This window comes from Aplidium turbinatum, chromosome 10 (assembly GCF_918807975.1).
Source record: "Aplidium turbinatum chromosome 10, kaAplTurb1.1, whole genome shotgun sequence".
NCBI lineage: Eukaryota > Metazoa > Chordata > Ascidiacea > Aplousobranchia > Polyclinidae > Aplidium > Aplidium turbinatum.
The window spans coordinates 19,014,530-19,042,496 of record NC_137481.1 but is presented as its reverse complement, the minus strand read 5'-3'; the positions used below and the strand labels follow the sequence as shown (position 1 = coordinate 19,042,496).

The 27,967-nt window shown below is 38.4% G+C and overlaps 1 protein-coding gene across 1 annotated transcript; it reads right to left on the bottom strand.

The window, feature by feature from the left end:
- Positions 1-2,660: 2,660 nt before the first annotated feature.
- On the bottom strand, positions 2,661-27,967 carry LOC145779039 (uncharacterized). Its single transcript, XM_082590621.1, has 12 exons — positions 27,819-27,967; positions 25,857-26,195; positions 24,989-25,171; positions 18,064-18,174; positions 17,017-17,152; positions 16,028-16,141; positions 15,545-15,670; positions 14,118-14,279; positions 13,154-13,459; positions 12,545-12,894; positions 3,838-4,025; positions 2,661-3,408 (listed from the first exon to the last, which is right to left on the bottom strand). Exons 1-12 carry the CDS (start codon positions 27,965-27,967, stop codon positions 3,098-3,100), a joined length of 2,475 nt encoding a protein of 824 aa, XP_082446747.1. The 3' UTR covers positions 2,661-3,097.

Genomic DNA, 27,967 nt, shown 5'->3' with positions numbered 1-27,967 from the left:
CACAATGTTTAAACCGGTTTCAACAGGTTTGACACGAGTCTTACGGACGATGGTGCAATTTTGGCTCATGTTTTAGGAATTTCCATGACGTAATATTCAGTAGACCCGAACGGTTTCTACATGACGTTTGACCAGGCGAACAACCGTCTGGAACAAATCATGTGAATGAACAGAAAAGTAATTTGGTTTCCTAGAAGAAACCACATGCCAGCAGAGTTAGTTGTAAATTTCTGAAAGCTATCTTGCAGGAGTAAAATTTTGTTCAGTTCTTAATCTATCGGCGTTTTTTCGTAAGTGGTGTTTGTTTTCTACCTTTGTTAGAGTTTCAGGATACTCTAAAGGGTCTAAAGTTTCAACATGTATTGACATATTGACCTTTCTTGGATAGTGTATTTAGGTAGTTCATGTTAAACTGATTGTGAAGACTTGCCCTAACAAGGCCCATCAAAATCAGCCATGGGCCTTATTAGGGTAGGTACCCTTGGCATTCAATTGTGAGCTTGTAAGGTCTGTTAGGAGAAAGACAGTGCAGTTGATACTCCCTTACTGGCAGCTAACAAGTAGGCTACAACCTCAGATCAAAACACCACCACCATGTGGTTAGAGCACAAAATAACTTACCTGTTTCCAGTTTTGCGAAAATTGGGTTTCGCTTTTATTAGGATTTGGAATTTTTCCATTTGCTAACAAGGCTACTGCTGACCATGTCTTTGCTCCAAGTAATGTCACCAACATTGACCATACAGTCGGTGACCAATCTCAGCTGCCATCACCGAATCATGAAATGTTTTCATAGCCACCAACAAGTTGTGGGATGTCTCCCCAACCGTCAACAAGTCATGAGTTGTCTCCACAAATATCAACAAGGTATGGGATGTCTCCACAATCGCAAGTCATGAGATGTCTCCACAAATATCAACAAGTTATCAGAGGTCTCAACAACCATTAACAAGTCATGAGATGTCTCCACAAATATAAACAAGTCATGGAATCTCTCCTCAACCATCAACAAGTCATGGGATCTCAACACAGCCCCTCATATCAGCACCATGTCATAGCATTATGGCTACACCGTCAGCAAATACTCTAATCAAGAAGCGGGGGCAAAGAAAAAGGAGCATTAATTATCGCGCAACAACTGTATCGAAGTCTCTGTTTGACACGTATGGAAAAGGGAGAGAAAAGGCAAAACGAAAGGGGAAAACAGTAATTATGTAAAAAAAACGTCCAAGTGTAGGAAATTGGTGTTGCCCAGTAGCCTATGTTTAGAAAATACAGTCTCCGACATGAGGCAACGTGAAAGTTGCAAAATGTGGTAGGCAACCATGAAGACTGCGTTGGTTTAACAAAAGATGATGATGAATTTGTAGGCTATGCCCTGATTGTGATATGTAAATGTTTTATTGTTGAAAAAGAATTTCTTTGAAGAAATTTATTTGAAATTATGATTGAAAAAAACCTTGTTTGCACGAACTTACGATTGATTGGAAAAGAATTTACTTGAACTCATTACGTGAAGTTTAACATTTCTTTTTGTAATAAATTATGGTAACTAAATTGTTTTTGGGATTTTTCGCGGTTTTGATGTTGTGTATTGTTTTTTTTTCCGCACTTTATGGTTCAAAAAATTGAGTTTAGATGGCTGGCCTTATTAAGGCAATGGTGCCCTTTTAAGGCCCACTTAGAAGTAATTAGCAAATCAACTATAATTTTAAAACTGTGGTCAATATGTTATTAAAATTATTCTAAAGCGGTGCTTTAAAGATGCTAAAACACAATAAAACACACATTGGTACCCGCTTTTTCCATTTCATGATCAATTTGCGACAAAATCAAAAAGACGGGCCTTATTAGGGAAGGGTACCTTATATATAATATGTAATATAAAAACAATAAAAACTATTAATAGCCTACTACAAAAAGTGCTCAATGCTATAAGCAACAAAGCAAAGCAGAGCGAATTAAATCAAATATAGTTATTACTATCTATCAGATAGTAATAACTATACCATATTTGATTTAATATGTAATATATATAATATATAGCTTTGGTAGAGAGATACTTTTTGAAAACCAAATATAATATACTGTATAATATGTTACAATCATCAATTTCCAAAATGGGCACCCTTATAAACATTGCCTCCCCCTCAAACCTAAATTTATGTCTGTAGCCTAGCCTATAAAGGCTATAACAAAAATACGTTTTCAATAAACCTGATTTATCCAACACAAAAATCATTTAATAAGTTGCGATGGCGAAGAAGAATATAGTAGCCTAGGCTAGGCCTATATCGCATCAAATAAAGCCATGATAAGAAATAAAACAATAAAAAGGCACATATCAAGCTCAATTGCTGACCAGTTTTGACCCTTAACCCCCAAAATAAACATGATTCCTTCTTAGGCTACGACTCTTGAAATGGGAAACTGAACATATTAACAGGGTAGCCTAATTGAAACAGAATCAGATTAAATGCTATTCAAAAAAGGTGGAAAAATAAACAATTTTAGAAATTTAACAATTAGCGAAACTACCTGCTCAGAGTGACGCGGTTAAATAAAAGTGGTAGGCTACCAGCAGATGTGGTTCAAGTTTCCAGCAGAAATGCCAAAACGTTTGAAAATCCCACCAACATAAATAAAGCAACTTAGTGTCATATATTATTAACATTGTTCTATGCCGGTAGCCTACAGTAATACGCTACATTCTTTTTCTGACTTTATTCCCACTTCAAGTGGGGTCGCCGGTGCAGATAGCAGTCCCCCACATCACTCTGTCAGCAGTATCTTCCTCGTTTACTCCCATTATTTGCATATTTTCTGTCACACAATCTCTCCATCTTCTTTTCGGCCTTCCTCGCTTTCTTTTACCAACTTCCAATTACCTTATTCTTCTTCCAACATAATCTTCGTCTCTCCTTATGACGTGACCCAGCCATTTAAGGCGTGTCTCTCTCGCATTAATACATACATTGTAATCGTGATTATAATCTTTGATTATGTAGCAACAAAGTTATAAAAAAGCGAAAAATTGTAGGATAAGCACATTAGGGTTAGGCCTACACATACAGCAAAGCAAAATATGTTCTAGATCTTATTGAAGAATGTCAGCAGTTGACCTTGTAGCTAAAGTTGTCGCAGTTGTTTTTTCTTCCTTGTCTGTCTTTTTGAGAGAATAAAGAAATTCAGATAGTTTTTTACACAGTTTTGAGATAGCGTTGGAATATACCAAAGGATTGAGAGCACTATTTATCGGCAGAAAAATGATTGCAGCGACTGCATAAACGCTTCCTCCTATAAGATTCTCTTCTGTATCTCCCAATCTTATGAATGCCAATATACAAATAGGAACCCACGATAGAAAGTCAGTGATGATCAAACGAAATATCTTCACCTGCATTCGAGCTGAAAGAATATAAAAAGAAAAGTATTTATTAGCCATCAAACACTGTCGATCGCATAGTCGAGTGGTGAGAGCCCTGGCACGACAGTCGAAAGGCTGCCAATTCGACACCACTCGAGCATGCGGCTGTGTCGTTTCCACGTAACCACGGGGGCTCGCAAAATTTTATTTTGCCCTCCAAACAAAACTATGTTTTAATCTTATTACAACGTTTTCATACCATTATAATTCACATTGAGTGATGTTTCCCCCCATCAGTTTCTTTTGCCCCTCTAACATTTTCTTTCTAGCTACGGTACTGTCGTTGGCAGAACACTCAAAGGTTTCCTTGCCTTTCTGTTCACGCCCACTCAAACATATTTTCAACCAGGGGCCGCAAGCCTGGATACGACAAAAACAACAGTCATCTCTGAACAGCCTTAGTATCTCACCTGCGTCTGAGCTGTCATCTCCGGTGGCAGCATTTTTGAACGACATTAGATAGATGGCGATATACACAGCGGCAATGTATAAAAATGCAATTAAGTTAAATATGATCAAAAACATCGATAAAGCGACGTAATGATCGGTTAATCTTGGAAAGAAGTCAGCTATGCAAATGCTGTGGATATTGTAAAATCTGCAATTATAAATAATAAAATTAAAGCTGTTTCGTGCCACATAATTACAATCATGGCAAAACTGTGAGTGCTGATAAACTGCTTACTAACGTTTACATTTCTAAATTAAGCATTAATCAACAATCGGCTGTCTCAAAAGTTAAAGGTACATAGCCTACTGTAGACTTTTAAAAAATTTAACTCTTTTATATGATTTTTTTTTAGTTCAGAAACCAAACCTTCGTGTAACGTCCTTTGAAGTTTCAAACGACGAAGCAGGGACTCGCCAAGTACAGTTTGAAAATCACTGTAGGCTAATACTCAAATAAAGCACTACCAATTTTCAAATGTCGTAATTGATTAATCGTACTTTAAACATGGAAACTTTTTCAGACCCACTGAAAACGCTTCGCAGACTCCAAGGGATTTGCGGATTCCCGGTTGAGAACCGCTGCTATGGAGTTTAAGCTAGCCTATATGTAAAAGGCTATCAAGTTTATTGAAAAGCAACAGCATTTTTTTCGACTAAAAATGTTGATCAGTAAGCAATAGTTTCAATTCTTCGTCCATCTGGTTATTGATTTTTTGTGAGAATCTTCATCCTCGGACGAAGAGATCCTCTTTTGAAAACATATTCTGAGCAATTTTACGTACGGTACTTGGAAGATGTCAACCACGGACGCAAGTCCGATCTTTAAGGTACAAAGGAAAATTTCCACTTGTCGTTAAAGTGGTTGTTTGTGAATTACTCCACTAGTAGGCTAGTCCAGCGTAGACTACACTCCCCGAGAGTCGAACCACCATTGCTGAACCTTGATGTGTTTTGTTTATAAATCGGGCGCATTTAACTGAGCTATCTGGGTGAGCAAACAATAAGCAACATAGGAAGATTGCACATAGTTCGAAGCTACAGGTTTTTGTCTGGCTCTCTTCATGAGCTAACGTCAGAATACAGTAAAATAAACCTAAATGTGGTGAAGTATTTAAAGCAGATGCTGATGGTTTCACAAACGGGACGTTGGCGAACAGACTGAGGATGTCAAATGAACGCACATAGCAATTTGTAAGATGATCTTGAAACTCTGGATCCAGTCTTATTCCGCCAAAAGGATTTTGTTTATGTCTTAAAGCTTCTTCGTCAATTAGAATTCTTTTGGTTAGCCAAATTTACATTTCGTTTTTCTTCTACTTTAAATACTTTACCACATTTAGGTTTATTTTATTCTGACGTTAGCTCCTGGAGAGAGTCAGGCGAAAATCTGCAGCTTCGAACAATGTGTAATCTTCTTCTCGCAATTTTTAAGTTTTGTACCACCAATCAACTTTTTAAATAAACAACATCCTAAATAAATAAGATATATATAAATAAGTGAATTTTTATGAATAAATGATGAATAAATAAATATGTTGGCCATAAATTATCTGAAATGCACTTAAAATAAGTATTGTGACAAGCTTTGGCAACTGACATGCTTGATTGAACCATGGCCACCTGGAGATGCGGCCTGATTTGTCACATTTTGCAGATTTTGATTACAGCTACTGCTAATGCTTGTGGTCACAGCGGTAAACCATAATCTCTTCGTGGGAAAATTGTAACATAAGATTCCCGAATCCGTTCGTCTGTACGTAATGACCGAAAAATAAACACACTTTCGAAACGTCTATTCAAAGGTGTATTCCAGTAAAATTAGCCCGCGGCTATCGAAATGGGGTTGCAACTCCTTGCACCTCTAAAACTGTCACTACGATACAGATTACTTGGATAAAAGACGGAGAATTTGTCCAGCTAGCAAGCACCAAATAAACCAGTTAAATGTGCGACCGACTTCCAACAAACAACTTCGAGAATGAATCAGAAAAATTTGTGATAACTCAAAGGCACGAGAGCAGTTCGTGACGCAATATTTCATGTCCAAACAGGTCTCAAACTGAAACAGGTTTAAACCGGTCTGACACGAGTCTTACGGACGATGGTGCAATTTTGGCTCATGTTTTAGGAATTTCCATGACGTAATATTCAGTAGACCCGAACGGTTTCTACATGACGTTTGACCAGGCGAACAACCGTCTGTAACATAGCGGCCCCTAGTTATGACAGTCTGACATGGCATAACTAAAAAAGAATTGACGACAATTGTGAGCCAATGAATAAAAACACATGATACACAAATTGCTTGAATCACTCACGTTTAAGTTAATACGCAAATACAAAGGGCATGCAAAGAATGAACAGCAATAAGAATAAACACGACGATACATGAAATTGATACCATAGGTAGTAGGTACACGCAAAAAATGACGCTATATACCATGGTTGCGATAATAACCGACTGTTCTGGGCTCAGACAAGTGTCGGCCACCGCAGACAAAACCAGGCTCAAACCTTAACACTTAGGTGTTCTTTACGGGGGCGAGGCACGAAATATCCCTCAACACACAGTCTACTTTCACTTTCCCCGTACTCTCATCATAGTTGCAGACGGCAACTTTAGCTCTACGAACCACAGGCTTCCCTTTCCTAATTTGTGGAACTACCTCATGCACCCTCCCAAGTTGATACTTCCCACGTTTACCAATGTCCTGGAGAGAACCTACCACTACAAGTTGACCAGGCTCCAAATTCTCGGCCATTTTTAGCCATTTTTTCCGGCCCTGAAGACCTGGCAAGTAAAAATCGATCCATTTACTCCAAAACTGATGAGAAAGTGACAAATTGAACCGATAATCCCTTCTTAGTTGGTCACGATCATGTGGTTGCCCAACAGCACAGTATGGGTCTAAGTATGGGGTCAAAAGTGAGGCAGGGGTGATGACAGTAAAATCCCTAGGGTCGTCACTCAAAGGTACCAAAGGGCGTTCGTTCACGATCCGAACGGCACTGCCTGTATACGTAAGCAGTTCAATAAAACTGGGCTTACGTATTGAAGAGTCCAAAATGTGAAAAAATGCGATTTTAAATTGTTTAACCATTGCCTCCCAGGCGCCACCTTGCGCCGGAGCATACGGAGGTATAAATTCCCAGTTTATCTCTCTCTGTCTCAGGGCGTTGTGAAATTCAGCTGATTCTATCAACTCGGGTAACTTTATTTGAAAGAAGCATTTAGTCACATCAGCCATGAGACCAAATCTACCAAGCCGAAATCTAGCCAAGACATCTACCAGAGGGTTTAACAAGTCAGGACCCAAAAACATTACATCATTAACACAAGTTCCTCGGAATTCAGACTTGCCATCGTAAACAATGCGCTTTTTTAATTATGACGTAACAAAGTATGGTAAATACCATTCAAATCCCTTGACATTTCCTGCTTCACCAGTACGCTCAATATAGCCATTTGATTTAAGATCTTTCATGGTGTCAGTAAGGAAATCACGAAGTTCAGGTTGTTTTAAAGCTTTCTTCCTTAAAGCAGCAACTCTATCTGACGCCAACACAAAATTGTTAGGTAGATCAATATCTTCCTTCAACGGAACAGGTATCTCAAATCGACCATCTTTCAACTCAATATTCGGTTCAACAAGTTCTCTAGCCAACTTATCATTGCGAGACAATTCACAGGTTTCATTTTGCAACGTCAAATCCTGAATGACTTTATTCAGGTCTGCTATTTCCATATCACGAGACTCAATTTTACGCTGAAAGCCAGAGATGACATCCGACTCTGAAGACGTCTGCACTCTGCACACTTTAGCAACGCTTTCATCTAAGGGTGACTTACCACCACAAGCCAACCAACCGAGAGGAGTGAGCAAAGCATGTGGTTCACTACGATTTTCACCAACACGTTCTTTTTTTGCACACATCAAATAAGCGTTGTCGTTGCCAATCAGTACATCTACAGTACTACAATCATTCAAATGAAACATATTCACGTCATGAAAATGACGGAAACCATTTAAATCTTGTTTATGCGGTAAAGTTTTAACATCGTCAGCCCAAGCTGGGTTAACCACCGAAGTTATATCACAAAACAGTTCATCTGTCTCTAACGACTGGATGTTGAGTTTGACAAGGTCAGCACAAGTAGCTTTCTGACCAGCCAGGGTATCCATTTTAAACGACGCTTTATCGTACGGTTTAAGATCAAGTTCACACACCAAATCACTCGAAACAAACGTCAACTGCGAACCAGGATCATGCTGACAATACACCAACTTCGATTTGCCAGTCATTGGATTCAAAACACGAGCAGCAGTAACGCGGTTAAAGGCTGCTTTAACATTTCCAATCTTAACATTACGCACAGGAACTCTGGCACGAGCATCATCTTTCCCAACCGAATCCAGAGAATCACGTGACGTCACATAAAAATCATGCAGAAGAAAATAGTGTTTCCTATCGTTGTTAGGCCCACACTTACGACAGTTATTTGCATGAACGCAATCCCTAACCATATGCTGGCGCAAACAATTCAAGCATTTGCCAGCTTTCACAATGACATCTCTCCGATCTTTAGGTGTCAAGCGCAAAAATTCTTTACAATTAGACAAAAAATGATATTCAACTTGACCACGTGACGAACAACAAATGCATGCCGGTAGGTTTTTACGTCTGGCTTCACCACCGCGCGGTGCGCCAACAACAGTCGAGTACTGCGAACTCCCTGACATCACATCATCGTGGGGTTTTACGGACGTCTGCCTAACCGGACATGAAGGCAATTTTCCTTTGCCAAACTTTTTAAATTGCTGCGACTCACCAGAATCGCCCATTAGCATAATGCTAAAATCAGTCGACTTACGCGTTTCCTCCCGTACTACAAATTCAAACAAACTCTGAAAAGTAGGCTCATCAGTGCCACCATACTGATCACCTAAAAAGTCAAGATAACGCTGCTTAGCGTCAAACGGGAGTCGCTTAGCCACATCCAAAACAAAACGTCCTTCTAATTTATCACGCTGACCATAAGCTTGCGCGTAAAGCAAACACTGCGACAATTCATCTTTAAACTCTTTCAGATCACTGGAAGAGGTCGAAGTCAATTTGCTACCATAGCGATACTTTCTAATTTCTGGTTCTGCAAAAAGACCTCCACGAGCCCCAAAACGCTGGGACAAGCGAGCTAACGACATTTCTATCCTATCTTCCTCTGACAAGCCAGGGGTGTCAGAAACCAAATTAGCAATCGTTTGCGCAGCTGTTCTAACACAAGCTGCTTGTAACAAAGTCAAACGAGTCCCCTTAAAGGGCGAAGCTGCCATTAAGGCCGTAACACGATTTTTAAAGAAGATAAATGGCATATTATTACCATCGTAACCAATCAAGGCCGCCTTATCGAAAAACGTCCTACTATTTTGGTATTCAAAAAAGCAATCCTGCTGTTGAGAACTCGATTTAGCGGGAGAAGACAAGCTATATCCCTTAAGGGGCTGAGTGGGCTCAGTCACGTGCACAGCCCGATCACGATCCTCACACACGTTAAAATCAGGAGACGCGATACGCCTCTCACAACCACCCAAATTACGTGTAGCTGGGCGATCAAAACCTAGCGGCGCAGAAAACTGTGAAGGGGGCAAACCATTACTAATGGCGGCCCCGTGACCTGTACGCTCTGGGGGAGGAGTTCGGTTGTAATTCGCAGGCCTTGGCTCTACAGCATTCGGAAGACCCTTAGCCGCGGCCCCGAGACCTCCTGAAACAGCTGGAAAACGTGTGGATTGCCCTGGTCCACTCACAGGTTGAACGGGCGTTTGGAAAAGGTTATGTAAATTAAACTGCGATTGATGTTCATTTCTGGAATGCCTAGAAGAGCCCTTCTTAGAGCTACGCCGAGAGCCCACCTCTGATCGATATTCAGCTAAAATTACCTCTTTACGTTGTTCAGCCCTCAACTGAGCGTCTTTGAGTGCGAACTCAGCAGCTCTCGCGGCTGCCTCAGCTCGAATGGCCTCAGCTCTCGCGGCAGCCTCAGTTCGTATGGCCTCAGCTCTCGCGGCAGCCTCAGCAGCTCTCGCTTCGGCCTCTGCTCTCGCGGCAGCCTCAGCTCGAATGGCCTCAGCTTGTATCTGGAGCTCCTCTCGTCTTAGCTGCAGGTTAATTTGTGCCACTATCCGAGACGAAGTCCTAGACATCCTAGTGCTTACATTTGAGGCGCTATCCTCAGGATGTATGTCAGCATCCAACATATCTGAGAACTCACTTTCTTTTTGTTCAAAGTTATTTTTTAACGAGTTAAATTCGGGATCTACCCTATCACGAAGTTCTGCCAAGATTGCAGAGTTAAAGATTTTAGTCAAAAGAGCATGGAAATGCCGTAATTCCTCTTCTAAAGTAGAGAACTTAGATCTAAAAATTAACAGTTCCTGCTTATCACTCAAAGAACCTAGGGCTACAGAAAGTTTCCCAATTTGAGTCAAAATATCCCGTCTAAGATGCCGGGCCTCTCGAACTGACTTAGCCTCATCGTTAATGGGTCCCTCCCCAGAATGGCCTGCCCGACCGCAAGGAACATCATCAGGCTTAAACTCAGTCGAGTCTACGGCGGTCGAGTCCTTGTCGCCACCGAGTGTAGACATATTAAATGTTGGGGCTAAATTTAACAATTAAAAAAAATTAAGTTACACAAACACACAAAATTATTAGGCTACAGTAATTATAAAAAACTTAACTGCAAAGACCGTAAAAATACAAAAAAGAATTTAAATGCACGATACCGTAGCTGTACGGGTATGAAGTCCTAAAGTCCACAAAACTTGCTTGGATTCTTCCACTTGAATCTACAAGCACAGATGGATTGTCTTTTAATCTTCTTTCTTGCCAATGAATGTCAAAGTTATTTTTCTTCTGTACCAAACTGAGAAGAATTGTCTTTACTTTTCTTTGCTTCTGTAAGAGTGTAGACTACCAACCAACAAATCTTCTTTTATTATTTCTTGTACTTCTAAGTAGTTTTTCTGCACTAGCTGACAACAAACACGTCGTTTATTTTTATGCCTTCAAGTGCTTCTTGGCCTACCAGCTAACAAATTCGTTTTTTATTTTTCTTGCTTTAATTTCTTCTTGACCTACCAACTGACAAGAACTCGTCTTTTATTTTTTATGGTCACAGCGGTAAACCATAATCTCTTCGTGGGAAAATTGTAACATAAGATTCCCGAATCCGTTCGTCTGTACGTAATGACCGAAAAATAAACACACTTTCGAAACGTCTATTCAAAGGTGTATTCCAGTAAAATTAGCCCGCGGCTATCGAAATGGGGTTGCAACTCCTTGCACCTCTAAAACTGTCACTACGATACAGATTACTTGGATAAAAGACGGAGAATTTGTCCAGCTAGCAAGCACCAAATAAACCAGTTAAATGTGCGACCGACTTCCAACAAACAACTTCGAGAATGAATCAGAAAAATTTGTGATAACTCAAAGGCACGAGAGCAGTTCGTGACGCAATATTTCATGTCCAAACAGGTCTCAAACTGAAACAGGTTTAAACCGGTCTGACACGAGTCTTACGGACGATGGTGCAATTTTGGCTCATGTTTTAGGAATTTCCATGACGTAATATTCAGTAGACCCGAACGGTTTCTACATGACGTTTGACCAGGCGAACAACCGTCTGTAACAGCTTGACTGACATTTTTTGAAATGTTTTTACTTTTTGCGGTTTCCTAATGACATAAAACTTTTTTGTTGCCTTGGGGAAGCAGTAGCAAATGAGAAAAAGTAAGTTGAAAAACACAAAATCAGACTGTTATTGAAAATTAACAGTCTGACTAAAATCTTCGAAATCAATTTTTTTTTTTTTTTCAACATGTGATGATGTTAAAACCTACTGTGTCATCTGGGGAAAACAGTAAAGAAAGCGTAAAAACCTAATCTTTAGAAAAATTTATTTAAACGTTCCCCCAAAGTTAGAAAAACCTGGAAATTTCTGCAAAATGTGACAAATCAGGCCGTATCTTTAGGTGGCCATGATTGAACATTACCAGCAAAAACGAAACAGCTCAGGACTTGAGATTTTTGCTGAGCAATGAGTTTTGTTTTTCATTTCAGACTTTGTTTATTACAGTGTAGTAATTTAATATCATGCCAAACACGTTTTCCTTTCTAACAAGTGAACCACTTTAAGTTAACCCATAGCCTACGTCATCTCCTAAAGATTTTGTATTTTTCTCTCTAAGCTGCTCTAAGTAGAAAAAAGGTAACAGAAAATAAAATTGTTCCCACTCGTCCTTTGATGGGAGAGACGAACAGCGACACGAAAGAGAATAAAAATTAGAATGTATGCAATTTAGATGACTGTTAAAATGTGATAATTCGTAAACTCTTATTGTTTGGTTATGCTGTAATGTTGAAATTCATTTTTTATAGATCTACAATATTATACGAACACCTTCTGACAACTTAAAATTATAATTCGAGTAACAATTGTGTGTAAATAGTTTAATGGAATTAGATAGTCAAATTAGTGAGAATGTCCGTTAGGCAGACAGAATTTCATTAGACAGCCAATTAACACTTAAAATTCTCAATAAAACCATCTTTACACGTAAAATAAATAAATATTACCACAACAGGCTCTGAAAATAAACTTACCCAAATCTAGCAGCAACATTCAACTCATTGCTTTGCGTTGGTAACATGCTGTTGATCGCAATTAATTCATCCCAAGTTACAGCTGCTCTGGCTTGACTGAGCAATTGGTTAAAAACTGATTCGCTGCTATGCGGATAAAATATCAAGGAACGGATAAGAAGATTTTTTCCGTCGTTGAAAGAAACTACTCCTTCCGTAAGCGGATTATCCGACAGCAAAGCCGTGTCCGGTAAATGCACTCGTAGTGCACTTGTAAGAGGAAGAATGGAAATAATGATGGACACCAGCCAAGCCCCTGACGCAAGAACAAACACCAACCACGTATGAGGTCGAGAAGATGTTCTAAAAGGCTGCAGAGAAATATACAATTGTTATGTAAGCTACGGTATAATATGCTTTATCTTTGCACGTATCGGTAGCCTACTACTGTATAAACATCAAAATAACACATTCATATAAAAGCTTTTTATCGAAAGGTTATCAACAAAATTTGAGGAATAAATATCTTATGTTGTAGTTGTCAGTTTCAATACAAATAGCCTAAAAAAATCTCTAAAGCCCCAACTTCTTTACAAAGCTTTATTTAAAACCTCATAACATCTAGGATACCTTCATTATGGCGTAAAGCCTCAGCGAGGTCAACGCCACCATTGTTAGTACAGACGTTTCACTAGATATAAGTACAGTGACTCCCATCCACGTGCATATGTCACTCGATCTCCATGCCAATTCTCTTTCACAATAGGAGCCTTTTAAGCGTTCATAAGCAATTCCAACAGCAACCAAGTAAATACCCATGAGCAAATCAGCTACAGCCAAACTCAAAACTAATACGTGGTTGGCTCGTAACGACGCGAGTTCCTTTGCATTGAATCTTATTTTTTGTAAAATTCTGACCTGTTGGACAATGACTACCTACATGTAAAAGAATTAGTGTTAATTGTCAAGTAAAAACTTCCTGGGTGTGTTGAAAACGATTTTTTTTTAACAAAACGAAACTTAGCTTAGGTTACTCTATGAAAGGTTCGGATTGAAAAAAACGTTCAATCAATATTCTCAAGCACCATCAGTAGCGTTGGCAGGGGTTCCATAGCGCGTACTTTTGGACCCCAGCCTGGAATGATTTTAGGGGCCCGTAATCGTTCCAAGGGGCCGTGGGGCTTGAACTTGAAAAAACACCACGTTCTTTAGATATAGGCCCAGTGCGCTTTTCTTAGAAGAATCTTTATTTGGGACCAGAGAATCTCATTGGTACTGGACCCAAATTATCCTCTCAATGGCCCAGAGCAGTATTCTTAATTTCTGAAATGATCAGGTCTGCTCAAGCAAATATCTGTGTGTGTGGTGAACCTGGTTGAAATAGTACAACACCAGCTTTGCTGGAGCAAAATTCGTTTAAAACCTTGTCGTGGGTGGTGGTTGAAAGCTAACTCAAGATACAAAAACTATATGTGGTTTAGGGCATAGGCTACATAAAATATATCGTATCACTGTATCAGAGTTGCTTTTCAGATATTTAAAGAATAGTTGTATGATAATTGTGTTTTTAGTAGCATGAATACACTTTGCCTACCAAGTTTCCGCTTATTGCGAAGAAGGCCATCAGCCATACAATCCCATACAGAACCCTGTTTCCCAACAATTGGCTTTGAGAGTGAAATTCGTAAGCGTTATTCTGATCATTTTCTGTACATTCATCACTGGCGTCTGCGCAATCAGCTCTTCCATTTTTAACCTGCAAAAAATTAAATGCTAAAATCTAAACAATAATACAGAAGCTCTTGTTTTAAATGCAACATTTTTTTCACTCTTTTGCAGTTGATTGTTTGTTTGTTTTTCATATCTTTACCCTGCATTGCGGGAAAGCGGACTTGAGCGCTATGCATCGGTGTACGCCTTCCGACGTACACCTGACCCACGCTGCAGCCAACGGCAATGTCTGTTTCCGGTTGTCTACTCTACTTATGACTTAAATTTGGTACTACCCATTACTCGAAATCGATCACTGCGTAGAGGCAATTATCGTAAAGTTTCTTGCCCAGAGAAACAACAGCAAGTGCGGGTAGCTAGAGTCGAACATGCAGGCTCTCGACTGCGAGCCCAACGCGCTAACCACTCGGCCACTGCTGCCGACTTTTCAAAGCTTGGTCCCATATTAGCTCCGGTTGTTTGACGACTCTTGCAAACGATAGCTTTGATCTTTGGGGTTACTTGAACGATCACATTTATGGGATGCCATAAATTAAGTGACCCTAATAGGTAAATTTTGGGATGGCTGTGGGATGGGATGGCGCAAGGGATGCCGGTGGGTTGGGTGGCGGTGGGATGGCGGTGGGATGGCGCAACGGATAAGGCGTTGGCTTTCCAATTATGCAAACCTGGTTCCACTCCCGGCTTATGCTGGTTGTTGAAAAACACCGCTCACCTCTACCCAGGGTGTAATAAATTGGTTGGGCGTAGTTGCTGAAGTAAAGGCGGCCGAGAGAAAGGAACTGGCCACCCTACTCTCCTTAGTGCCGAAGGCTTAGTATAATGAGAACCTTATCTTCTCATTCCCCAAAGCTCAGTATCTGAGTATGGGACCTTTACCTTTAATAGGTAAATTATGTCAATAACCCAAACTCAGCAACAAAACAAAGCTGTCTAACATAAAATTTAAGTTGTCTCTTTTGTTTAGGTTATAGGGTGAAAGTAAACATAATTGAATACAAATCGGAAATTTGTTTAATCATTCCGACATCACACAACCTCTTTTAAAATCGACACAAAATCTTTTAGGCCTAAATGCCGAAGTTTGAACATGTTTCCATGCACAGGGCTATGAAGTCGAATCAAAAGACATAAGGCGACACTCCGACTTCGTTGAAACTATCCCGACGCTCATTTTAATTCTCAGATTGCATCATCACATTCACAGCTATACGGCCGAAGCCTCAAACCGAAACGAACAAAATATCTACAATGACAGCGTATGATTGCCCAAGCTATTTTCACTTTTACCTGATTAAGTCGAACATAAGGTAGATCTCCACTGTGACAGTAAAATCGATTGGTGCAGTTTAACTCGTCGGAACCGTCTTCACAGTCGTTTTGAAAATCACACACGCTTTCATTTAATACGCTATACTGAACATAGAAGGATTATTTGTCAAAACTTGATTAAGAGTAAGGAAATAAAGCAATAAAAACTGAGTAGGCCTAAAGAATTTCTGATAGAAACTTAGTTGCCACTTTCTCGGTAAGGTTTTGCTTCTCACCGGCTTCCATTATTGATATACTTGTCCTACCCTTTCAAAAGGCTTTCAGTCCTACGGTGTGTAAACAACAGGTAGGCTACTGTCTTTAATTTCAGAAACAAATTTAAGCCCAATCAAGTTGATCCTAAAGAGAAGTAAGTTACACAGTTTGTGGAACTTAAAACAATAAATATTCAAATAAATGAAGCAACTATTTTGTCTCTAATCAAGTAGAAAATTTTCTTACAACAACGTTGTTTAAACTTTTGCAGACAAAACGACCGCAATCAAGTTCATCTTCTTTGATAGTTTCACACTGTGCAATGCCGTCGCATGTTGCTCCCACTAGAGCTTTATTAAGCTGTGCAAAAAAATAAATAAAACATTAAATTTCATTCACCAACTGCTGTTGTTCGTTAACTGTATACTGTAGAGTGAGCGATTTAAAACTGGAGTGGGACTGCTAAATCATATCTCTGTTAATCAGGCGAGTAGGCCTAATAGGCTAATCATTGACGTTTGACAACATATAGGGTCTCAATGGAATAAGGATGACATTTTATCTTTGTTCTTCAGAGCATATCGAGACTTAGAAAGGAAAGCGGTAGACTACAGATGATCAAGCCAAAATATACACTTGCGAGCTGCAATGTAGAACACCAAAGGCCTGCGGATATAACCCCAAAACACTGCAGATACTGGTAACGTGGTGCGTCAAACTTGCTTGGATGATAAACTGTCTATTGATTAACCTACCTGTCGGTGATAAAATGTTGCATGAAGAAAAAGTGTATGAGCAGGTGCCAGGTGCCACCAAACCTTCCGTTAAATTTTGTCATTGAGCTTGAACTTTTCATGGCAAAAACTAGTGAGATTAATTTCAAACGAAGTGCACTTTTCTTTTGCTAAAATATCTTTGGAGAACGAAACTTAGGCCTACAGCATTTTTACAAATATAGTCTCTTTAGCTTCACCATAAACGTTGGGCGGGAAGAACAAGCACCTTCTCGTGGTCCCTCCCGTCAGTACCATATCTGTGAGAAAAGATATGCGAAACGAAGCTTGTCACACTCGAGCAAACTCATACGCCATCATCATCACCATAAACGTAGCTTATGAAACATCAAAAGCTTTCCAGCAATTCCGGGGTGGGTAGCCTATATTTCAATTATCTGCTCGATTGGAACTCCTACAGTTTAATTGAAATTCAACGAGTCAGTTTCTCCTGTAACTCACAGGAGAACAAAATAGTGGTTCATTACGCTTTGTGCAAACGTAAGACTGGTTTGAACCGGTTATTGACTTGCTTTGGTTGAGACAAGTGGCGTCGTCGCATACTTTTCCAATCAAATAGTTACAACCGTCATCACACCTGTAAATAATGAAACTTTTATTGCGCAATCTCACACAGCCAAAGCTCAATAATTAAAAAGATTAAGTCCGGCCAGGTGAAAATTTTTCATATAAGCAACAGGACAAAAATAAGATTTGCGAAGGATAAATGGAAAGGCTTCATCACATGACTCACCAAATAAAAGCTAAGAGAGAAACATTTAGTAATGCAGGCTACATGTTTCTCAAAATAAAGAGTTTTTCATTTAGGCAAACTACGTTTTCAATAAAACTAACCGATCTCAGTCTAATGAACACTGCCATGAACTTAAGGAGAAGATTTCAGCCGATAGATGCTCACCTACATTGCTGTGGAAACGTTGTCCCATTGCAAGGTAAGGTAATCCCACAATGTTCAGTTCTGTAGAAAATTCAAATGAAACAAGTTTGCGAATAAAAAAATTAATTGCCACTTACCGGTAAGTAGCCTACTTGAAAGTTATATAAAGTATTTTCGAAAAACAGTCCAGGATCCTTTGTTACAGAAGTTCATAAAAATTCGAAAAGTTTATTTACCAAATTAATACCGTATGTTAAAGCTTAAAAACTTGCAGCAAATTTATTTTCAGGTCCTTTTTTCGATTTTTGTATCCTACTAATCGCAAATCGTCACCATTTCCAGATCAACTATTTGTAGATTTAAGCTACGGTAGCTTACATCGTAGTTATAGATATCCCTGGCTTACATTAAGAGAAACACGTGAATAAAACAGTTTAGATGACTGGAAAATGTTTCTTCATCCTAACACATGTGTAGTCAATTGTTCGATGAGATTTTTTTATTGCAATCTAAAATTAAATCTACCATGTAATTTTGTAAAATAACATTCCTAAAATGAGTATATTTTTTGCTCCATTAGTAGCCTATACACACTGCTGAAAAAGCCCAACCTTTCATCAATTTGGTTAATACAATGTTGTTCGCCGTCACAAACTTGAGATCTGTTAATGCAAGTTCCATCTCCACATTTCACATCTCCAATGGAGCACTGACTGTTCAGACTACAAAACATTTAACATTCACTAGCAATATTAAAATCTTTACAATTAAGTCTGAAAGTGTATAGCAACACCGCCACATCCACAGTGCAAACTATGCTTCTGGGCGCTGTACATGGCAATAAGTGATAAAATAATAGGCTACTGAGCATCTACAGCAAACTATCTGCAAATAACTAAGTCTAGAAAGCAAGTAACCTATGATCAGTGGTGGATTTCCAGAAGATTAGCTTCCGGAACGTTAATTTTTTACTTTCCAAATGCGCTAGGTGCCGTAAAAGAGATTCAGAATTATGCCCATATAAGACTTTGACACAACACACTTGATGTACCGTACGTGTTTAAAACGTTGCTGAAGTAGGCTACGGTAAGTATCATTATCATAGTCTATTGTTCAATGCAAATATTCGTAATTTAGTGAAACCATAGCATAAAAAATTACAAGCACCACATTTTTTCAAGACATTCATCGCATTTAAAACCATAAGATCTTTGGCGACTTCGGGTCTCAACTTTGTCAGAGGAAGACCGACCATTCGTATAAAGAGTAAACTTGAAATAGTTACAGTGTGTAGATAAGCACGGTCAGATGTCAGTATGAGGTTCATTTGTAAAAATCCGCGCTCACACTCGCTCGATTAAATTGGAATGGATTTTAAATGAATTGGAGTGAGTTATCAAATTTTGAAGACTCTGGGATCTTTTTTTCGTAGTTTCCAGGGTATCTTGACACTACGGGATGGGAAACTCGAAATATGCCCGTCCAACTGAAAGGCTAACTAATAACTATGCTGTCTACATTGTATTGAACAATGCGGTGTTAATAATCATTCGCTATCTCCGCTTGCAGCAGATTGCGCATCAACATGGGTTACTTGACAGGGTTCCATGTGATTTTATGAGCCGTACTGCTTCCATGCTGGCTCAGGGCAGATTGGAAGAGTGTCACGCTTTCTTTCTATCTCTTACCAGGAAAAAGACTTGGAAAGATTCAATGACGTAGTTTAATGGGTTATAACCGAAAAGCAGTCAATTACTGTAAATGTCGAATAATTCTACTAGCGAAATGATAACCTGACTTCTTGAAGAACTTTAACGAACGGCTTCTCAAATAACTCTAATTTCTGCATCAACTACCAATCCACAACTCATAGCACAACTCTCATAACCAACTCAATAATAATCATCATAATAATAATAAACATTACACAAACTACACCACTATTTATATAGTTGGTTGTTCAGTCCAGTAACTTCGAGAAGGCCACGTAGTGTTGCATCACACGAACTCATCGTCGGTCACGTAGCATTGAGCGGCATAAACAAGCAAGTTTAAAGAAATCTAAAGAATGTCACGTAGGGCCGAAGGTTGTAGAAAACAACAGATTTCGTCATCAGAGGTTACTTTAGGTCAATACCCGATAATAACACATCGCACCAGAATTCCACAACCAAAACAACACGCTCGTTGAAGATACAAAGCAAGCCATCGCGAGGCATTGCACCTTGATTGTGACAAAGAGGGTGATATGTCACCAGATTATTACCCGATTTACCCTCACTGCCTTATGCAAGAAAGAACACAATCGGTACCCTTTTTAAAGTCTTTGGTATGACCCGACCTGGAATAGGGCTACAGGGCTGGAATAGGACCCAGGGCTGGAATAGGACCCAGGGCTACCAGCACCAGAGCCGAAAGCAATAACCACTGAGCCACGGGTGCTGGCTGGTGTTACTGCATGTGGTGTTACTGCGGTGTTACTGCATGAAAATATTTGTTTTGCACTGACTGTTTTCACTTGATCGTTTCATTAAAGTGGTATTTGTTATGTTTTTGACAAAAGTATTAGTATTTCATAAGTTTATTGCCTATTAGGCCTACACAAAAAAGTTACATGAAGAACGGACAAAATAAGAAAAACAACGACTATTGCCGTATTGTGCATTAACTTGGCTAGCATGTACACACAAAACAAAAATACTGCACATCAATATCATTGGACAATTAGATATTATAACTACAAAGTACAAACTGTAACCACAATCAAGGGATGACATAAATTCAAATATTCGTAATCGGTTCCTCGCGCCTGGGAACGTTCAAACGTTTTAGTTTTTTGGCGAAACAATTAGCCTAAACGAAGTTTTGAAAATCAATTCAAAGTTATAGTGGCCTATTATGTGACAAGCTTCATCAGCCTGCAAGTCGAATGACGTCTCTGTGGCATTCTTTAGGCTTAAGACAGTGGTTCCCAACCTTTTTGTTGTCACGGACCCTTTTAGACAAATTATTAATTCTGCGGACCCCTACCTAAATTTTGCCTGAAACTCAATTAACATACTAATACTATTGACTATTGTGCTCAACTACTGTACGGTGTCATATTGCATTGCCGCTATGACTCCTGCGGCAAATATCAGGACAGTTGCTCAAGTAAGAAAATGAATGAATTGTTCAAGAAATGTCAGCAGTATTTAGATATTAAGGTGACCCAAAGTGCCATGCCGAAACTTTTCAACGTAAGCAAATATAATGAGAGAAATGAAAGTAAAAAAATCGCTTTTCTTTTTTTCCCCCAAAATTCATCAAGGTAATCACGGACCCCCAAATGCTTTCTTAGTGATCTCACGGACCCCCAAGGGGTCCGCGGACCCCAGGTCGGGAACCACTGGCTTAACAGCTCAACAAAAGCAGAGCGTAGGTTTGGTAAGGTGAACATTTTCAAAGAATAAACGTTTCAACGCTCCCAGGCGAGAGGAACCCGCAAAGATGGCTCGAACAGTTCGCAAGCTTACCAGTGATGGTGGCTCATGCAAGACTGCGAATATTCGAATTTATGTCATCACTTGATTGTGGTTACAGTTTGTAGTTATAATATCTAATTCTCGATTGTCCAATGATATTGATGTCACATGATGTGCATTATTTTTGTTTTGTGTACAATGTAGCCTAATGCGAAATACGGCAATAGTCGTTATTTTCCTTATTTGTTGTCCGTTCTTCATGTACGGTAACTTTATTTTGTAATAGGCTTAGGCAACAAACTTATAAAATATTAATACTTTTGTCAAAAACATGACAAATACCACTTTAATGAAACGATCCAGTGAAAACAGCCAGTGCAAAACAAATATTCTTATTCAGAAATGCAGAATTTTTCAATACAATGTAAGCAGCATGATTAGCCCTTCAGTTGGACCGGCAGATTTCCCGTTTCGCATCTCGTAGTGTCAAGATATCCCTGGTAGTTACATATTCACAAAGTTCTCTCACAGCTTCGCGTTCATCTTTACCGCAATCTCTTTGCCAAGTAGTTGGATCAAGTATTTTGCAGGCGTTGGAACTCAACAAAAACATTAGTCCTGGAGACATCCCATTTTGAGGAAAATTCAATAGAAAATTTGTTTGTGGTCATTTTGATACCAAGATGAAGGGAATCAGTGAAAAACTCGAAAAAAAAACGCAATCTTATAATTCTCCAAACTATCAGCAAGTGGAATTTCAGAAAAACGTAAAGCCAAAAAGTAAAGAAAGTGAAGTCAAGAAGTAGGCATGCAAAAGCGGAAATTGCATCATATAAAAAAGTAGACTGGCCTGGAATGAAATACAATTAGTATTGAAATAAAACTTTAATTTGTATTAAAATAGTTATTTAGGCATTAAATTGCCACTACAATTAAATGTTGAATGGTAGCCTAACCTGTATTTCTAAAAGCAGTGCTGCCAGACCTTATTAGATATTTGTATTAAAATTCGTATTATTACAAAACTGCTTCATTTATGTGACTTAATTTATTATACAAATTGTTGCAATTACAGTATAATCTTTCTCCTTAATTTTCTTTTAAATATTTTTTTTAAAACTATTTTCACTAAGTTTACCTTCTGTGAAATTATAAATGCATTTAAATCACCAAATTTTTTATTTTGTTTTTAATTTTTGTGAAATATTGATAACTTTCAACTATAATGTATTAAATTAATCAAACCTTGTCTAAAAAATAAATGGTACGTAATGCGTATGTAGTTGATTGTACTCAGTTGTGTCTCACGTTGAATTTATTTTTTTTTCCCTGAATTCATTTGGTCACACCATGGTCACACTAAGCCGGTTTCCTGAACTTTTAACTTTGCTGAGTCTTTATTTTGTGACATCATAATTCGTTAAACTTTCAAGGTGAAAAGTTCAGGAAACTTGTGTGTAGTTCTGTAAAGTTCAGGGACGTGCAGTCAGGGGAGGCAGGTGAGGCAGTGCCTCACCTGCCAACATCTGGCAAAGCAAAATTTATATCAAAGAAATGGTTATCACAGAATAAATATTATTTGTTAAAAAGTAGTAAATATTGCACGTTTTTAGGTGCTTTTATTTGTGTGAATTGCTGTAGTCGTGCCCCCTTTCCCTCAAATTTTACGCTTCTACACCCAAACTGTGCTTTAATTTTTTCTGTTTCTGTAGCGATATTCTTATCGAGCGTTCACGTGGTCAAAATCGTTGAAATACGCGAGGAGAGGCAATGCCAAGCTGTGCCTCACTTCAGATCAGAAAACTTCCATACACTGCATTATGCGTGCCTTTTTTTTCGCAAAGTCGCCCAGAAATCATCATGAACGACTTTGGTACGATTTGAGGCTTGCCTCAAATGTGACGTCACAGCTATGAAACCTTTTTCGTCAAGCTGGAATGCCGGCATAGTACGTGGTGTGTGACTTCTTGCAGTGTAAAGGATTGTTTCTTATAAAATTTAACTAAAAAATGGAAGAAGATTTAGTATCAACTCTGAGAGATTTTTAAAAAATATACTTTCAATCCAAAATTGAAGTCATAAATAAAGGAAGACAGGTTTTAAATTTATAAGGTTTGCATCAGACGACTGAACAAAAAAAAATAACTTGCAACTTTCAAAGAGATTGCTGCTCAAAAAAGAAGTGGCTGGCTTTAAACATTGCCTTTTCTGCTTTCCCTTTCAATATCTAGTGATAATGTTAGGACTAAAGAAGGGTCTATACAACAAAGTCACAAATGTTTTAGTCCAAAAGGATAGGCGCATGGATTTTATTTTTAATAAATGTGAAAGCATGCTGCTATTTTTTTTGATTAGTATGATACCATTTTTGTTGTTAAAAAATTTTATTGTAAAAGTTACTTGAAAAAATTAGTGCCTCACCATCTAGGAACCTCACCACACGGTCACTGGTAAAGTTTAAATCGCCCTTGTTGCAAGTATTCATTGTACAGTAATTTTCGGCCTATGTTTTTTTTTTGTTGAAGACAGGGATTGGGCTTGTTATGTTTAACTTCAGCTGGTGGTTAAAATCGCCCTTGTTGCACTGGCAAGGGTTCATTGTAATTGTAGCCTATTTTTGTAGTTGCCTACTTTCACAATTTAATTTTTTATTTTTCATCTCTTTTCTAGGTTTGGTGGCTGTGCACAGGGCCGGATTTAGCCTAAGTGCTGCCCTAGGCAGATGAGAAAAGTGCCGCCCCCCAAAAAAATTTTTGATGGTGATTTTCGATTTTTCGATACAACACAGGCACTTGTTCTCATTTGTCCTCAATGCCACCATTTTTATAAAACTTTATGAAACTAAAGTTCTTTCGTAAACTAGTCTTACTTTTTGGCTTGTTTACATACGGTACTTTAAGCATCAAGGCAAGTGCACAAAATAGCCTGCAACTTTTCCATCAACCTAACATTGACTAAAAACATTTTTTCTAGGCTCCTTTAAATTTACAAACGGTGAAACAAACCGAACAAAGATTAATAAAAATTGCGCAGACAAATCCTAGTCCTCCATACTAAGGGAGACAGATAACTAAAAGCAGCACATAGGCCATTGTTGAAAACCAATCAAGCGTGAAGTACTCTAGGGGCGATGACTTGCCATACATGATTTGCCGCAGTGTTTATAAATGTGTGTGATGTGATAACATATTTGTTAATTGCTATATATCTACTCTGCCTACTGATAAATCTGGTCTTGGCTGTGCAAATTAAAAACAGTGACATCCAAACAGTGTTTTTGCATATTTTAAACCTTTTGGTTTTGCCATATTTCCCTTTTGTTGGTGCCAAATTCGTGTGTTTACTTTGCTGTTCTCTACATGTTCGCGCCAGCAATGAAAAATAAATTGAATTGAATTGATAAATGACGATTCTGTTTAATTCAACAAGCGATCTTGGATGGAATTTCCTAAGTGATGATAAAAGATGAGGGGATTGATTGGCGGGCTATTTCTGCAGTTGATACCACGACTGCTCAGTGCTCACTGTTCAGAATAGGCTACAGGGCTACTCTGAATAGGGCAAAGCATACTAACTAAAAGTGGTGCTAAGCAGCCGGAAACACTCAGTAATAAAAGTGGAAAAATACAGGAAAAACTAATTGTGACGTAATAAGGTGGCTCAATAAAATATCGGAGTGTAAACGTCAGGGTGTGGCGCTAGGACAGTAAAGCTGCCTCATGGTTGCACAATAACGGACCAAATGAATGATACAAATTACAAACACCATATTAACGCTACTCTGAACAGGGCAAAGCATAATAACAGTACAAAATATTTAAGCTTCCGGAACGCCGTTCCGGACAAGTCAATTTTTGATCGAGCTTCCGGAGCGGCGTTCCGGACCGTTCCGGCTAAAATCCAGCCCTGCCATGATTATGAATAACTTCCTCGATTATTTTGTAAAAATATGGTGGCAATAAAAATAAAGTTTTAGATTCAAGTGAAATTGGACTTGCATTGAATCCAGTAGTTACTCATGGATTGCGTTACACAGCTTTATCTCCTAAAATGGAACTACAAATATACATACTTAGGAGGAGAGATGACTACTTGGTCGCAAATAGGCGCAAATGGCTGGCAGTTGAAGCATTCGTCGGATAGATCTTCGCAGTCAATTATTCCATCACAGAGAGATCGGCGTGCAATCAGCATTGAACCACTTTTGCATCGAAAACATGTTTGTCTGGGTTCCAGAACATCTCGCAAGGTTTCACTGTCATAGTTATGATAAATAAACGTTAGAATTTATTACTATTATTTTTTAATTGTGTTTCACGTAAAAGGGTCGTTTTGAGACAAGTGATAGTGTTAAAAGTAAACTGGAAGGAGGAGATAGTTGTTTTATCGCCTTTCAAGCACCTCAAACTGATCTACTACAATTTAATACGTGCATAATTTTCAACTGCGAAAAATAGCAAAACATGGGCTAATGCAGGTAGGCTAAGGTAGCTCGTACGAAAAAACCAGCCTACACTTCATAGATAAAATTTGGCTTGGAAAAATTGTTCAATGTGTGTTGCTGTTGATTAAGTTTTTGACGACGTATAACAGAATAAACATTAGGACATGACCATCGACTTAAAAAAGAAAAAAAAAGATGCATTAGCTATTGGGAAAAAATAATATGGTTTATGAAAACGAGAAAATAAAAGGAGATACTAATATTTTAGAAGACGAAAAAGTAGCAAGAAAAAAAATGAGTTTTTTTCTCATTTTTCAATTATTTTTCTTATTTTTTTTTCTCAAACTCTTTTTTTTTTCTTTACAACTTATGTTTTCTGTTTTCTTTGTTCAATCGATGGGTATGTTCTAATGTTTATCGTATAAAAGCAATTTGTTTCGCCTGAAAAGTTGCTATTATCATTGTATTGTAATAAACAACAAAGCGTTGTTCTCACTTGAAATGGATCAATCTTTGTTCTTCTGGGGTGAAACACAAGTCTTCCCGACTGTGACAATCTGATACGTTGTCGTATAACAGTGGCTGAGGCACGAGACAACGTTGATGTAGATTCAAGCATTTGAATCCTGGACCAGACCCCAGCTCGCGGTGTCCGGGACAATCATTGCACGTGTCTCCGTCACAGAAACTTTCTCGTGAAACAATTTTCCTTTGATTTGTGAAACAGCGAAAGTACTTCGATTGCAATATTTCAACATCGCATTTGACAAAATCATCTCCTTCAAAAACTCTTGGAAATTCGCAAAAAGTTTCTACACCTAGCTGATTGACAGATCTGAAAAACAATAGCTTTACCAATATATTGTCAGTCAGTAACGTTGACAGGGGGATCTAGGGGGTGCTTTAGGAGCCTGGACTTGGACAATTTCAAAGGCCCGAAAACATGAAGAAACCACAGCATATTTTGGATACATTGCGTTTTTCTGATTTATGTCTTCATCTGGAGCCCACGAATCTCATTGGTAGCCTACTGGGTTGAAAATATGTTCTCAAAAGCCCTGTTGTTGTCAGCTGAGTGGAATGTTTGATTAAAGCTAACAATAAAACATGACAGAAAAAAAATCAGAGTGTCTTTAGATCCTTTCAAATAACATCAAGTTCCAACAATGTTTAGTTGCTTGATTTATGAAGCAATTTTGGGCCCCTACTTAATCTTTTATTTCACAATAGCCAAGAAACTAACAAAACTAACTTATTAAAAGTAAATGTATTTCGAGACTTTTTGCTCATATTGCGTCAATAGTACAATATCCTGTAGCCTAATTTTATTGCAAGCTTTCTTGAAGCCACACGCGAAAGACAAACGTCATAAGGATAAGATTGTGCACGAATGTCGTGTTATAAAAGATAGACAGTAACAGGCAGGTTTTTTCTTAATAACTTGTCCTTATATGGAGCTACCGCTGACGTAAGATGACATGGAGCTATAAATATATAAAACGTTATTTTCTTTAAATCGTAAATAAAATTAGGCCTACATCACAAAAGCCTGATTAACGAGGAACAGATTTGCTTTTAACTGATTATATTTGTTTTTAATTGCACTGGTTAGCTAAGTTTCAAAAGTAAGTGGAACCAGAACTATGTCGCTCATACGTTTACTGAACACTTGTAGTAAAAAAACTGTTTCTTAACCAAATTTCGTTGTTGTTAAACCAATTCAGATCCTGCAAATGATGTTGACTGAAAGTTTTTGTTGATAGGCCTACTAGGATGCCTTGGGATCTGCACCAATGTTTCAAAACCCCTATAAGAAGGCTGTGCGAAACTGCCAGGATTAGGCTCTCAAAGAAGCTTCCCGAGTTGGATTATAAAGCGGTTTACCATCACAAATGTTATTAGCACTTGCACATAAATTGCTACAACATTATTCACAACTACACATCCAGAAAAAAAGTCTGATTTATTGGCTGAGTAGGCTAGTAGCCTACGATAGAACTGTAACCTTATCTAATCAATCACTTTCCAGCATCACAATTAATTTCGAAACATTTTAAACTGTCAATAAATGTTGCAAGCATAACTTTATCACGATTTAATTCTTACATGAATTCCAAACAATTTTACTTTCACTTATATTGCCCCGATAGCTTAACTGGTTGCAGCGGTGTTCAACCTTTTTGGTGGAACGGAACCCAATGAAACATTCCACAAGCTCGAGGAACCCCTGTTCCATAATTTAATTGCCTTATGCAAAAAACATCGTTTAATTAATAAAATAAAATTACAATACTCATGTTCAGATTTATTTATGTACAATCAAAATACAAACTGTAAAAAATTCTATTTATTCTCATAAAAAATTCAATGAGAAACTTGAGCCTGGTGTTTCTTGCACAAGTCTTTAATATTGGGTCGTGTGTTTAACAGACACACATGAAGTTCATTCTCCACAGACAGCAATTGTGCTCGTCTCTTGTGCTTAATGGTTGTCAGAGCTGAAAATCCAAACTCACACAAGTAGGAGGTTGAAAACAGCATAAGTCGCAGCGCTTTCTGAGCAATTGTAGGATATTCCTTTTCAACCAACAAGCAGAATGCATCCAT

Coding starts and splice junctions, on each gene's coding strand:
- LOC145779039 (XM_082590621.1), bottom strand. CDS start 27,967: ATGGATGCATTCTGCTTGTTGGTTGAAAAGGAATATCCTACAATTGCT. Junction 18,175..24,988: donor GTAGTCATCTCTCCTCCTAA/GTATGTATATTT, acceptor AATGTTTTGTAG/TCTGAACAGTCAGTGCTCCA. Junction 17,153..18,063: donor ATTAACCAAATTGATGAAAG/GTTGGGCTTTTT, acceptor CATTATTTACAG/GTGTGATGACGGTTGTAACT.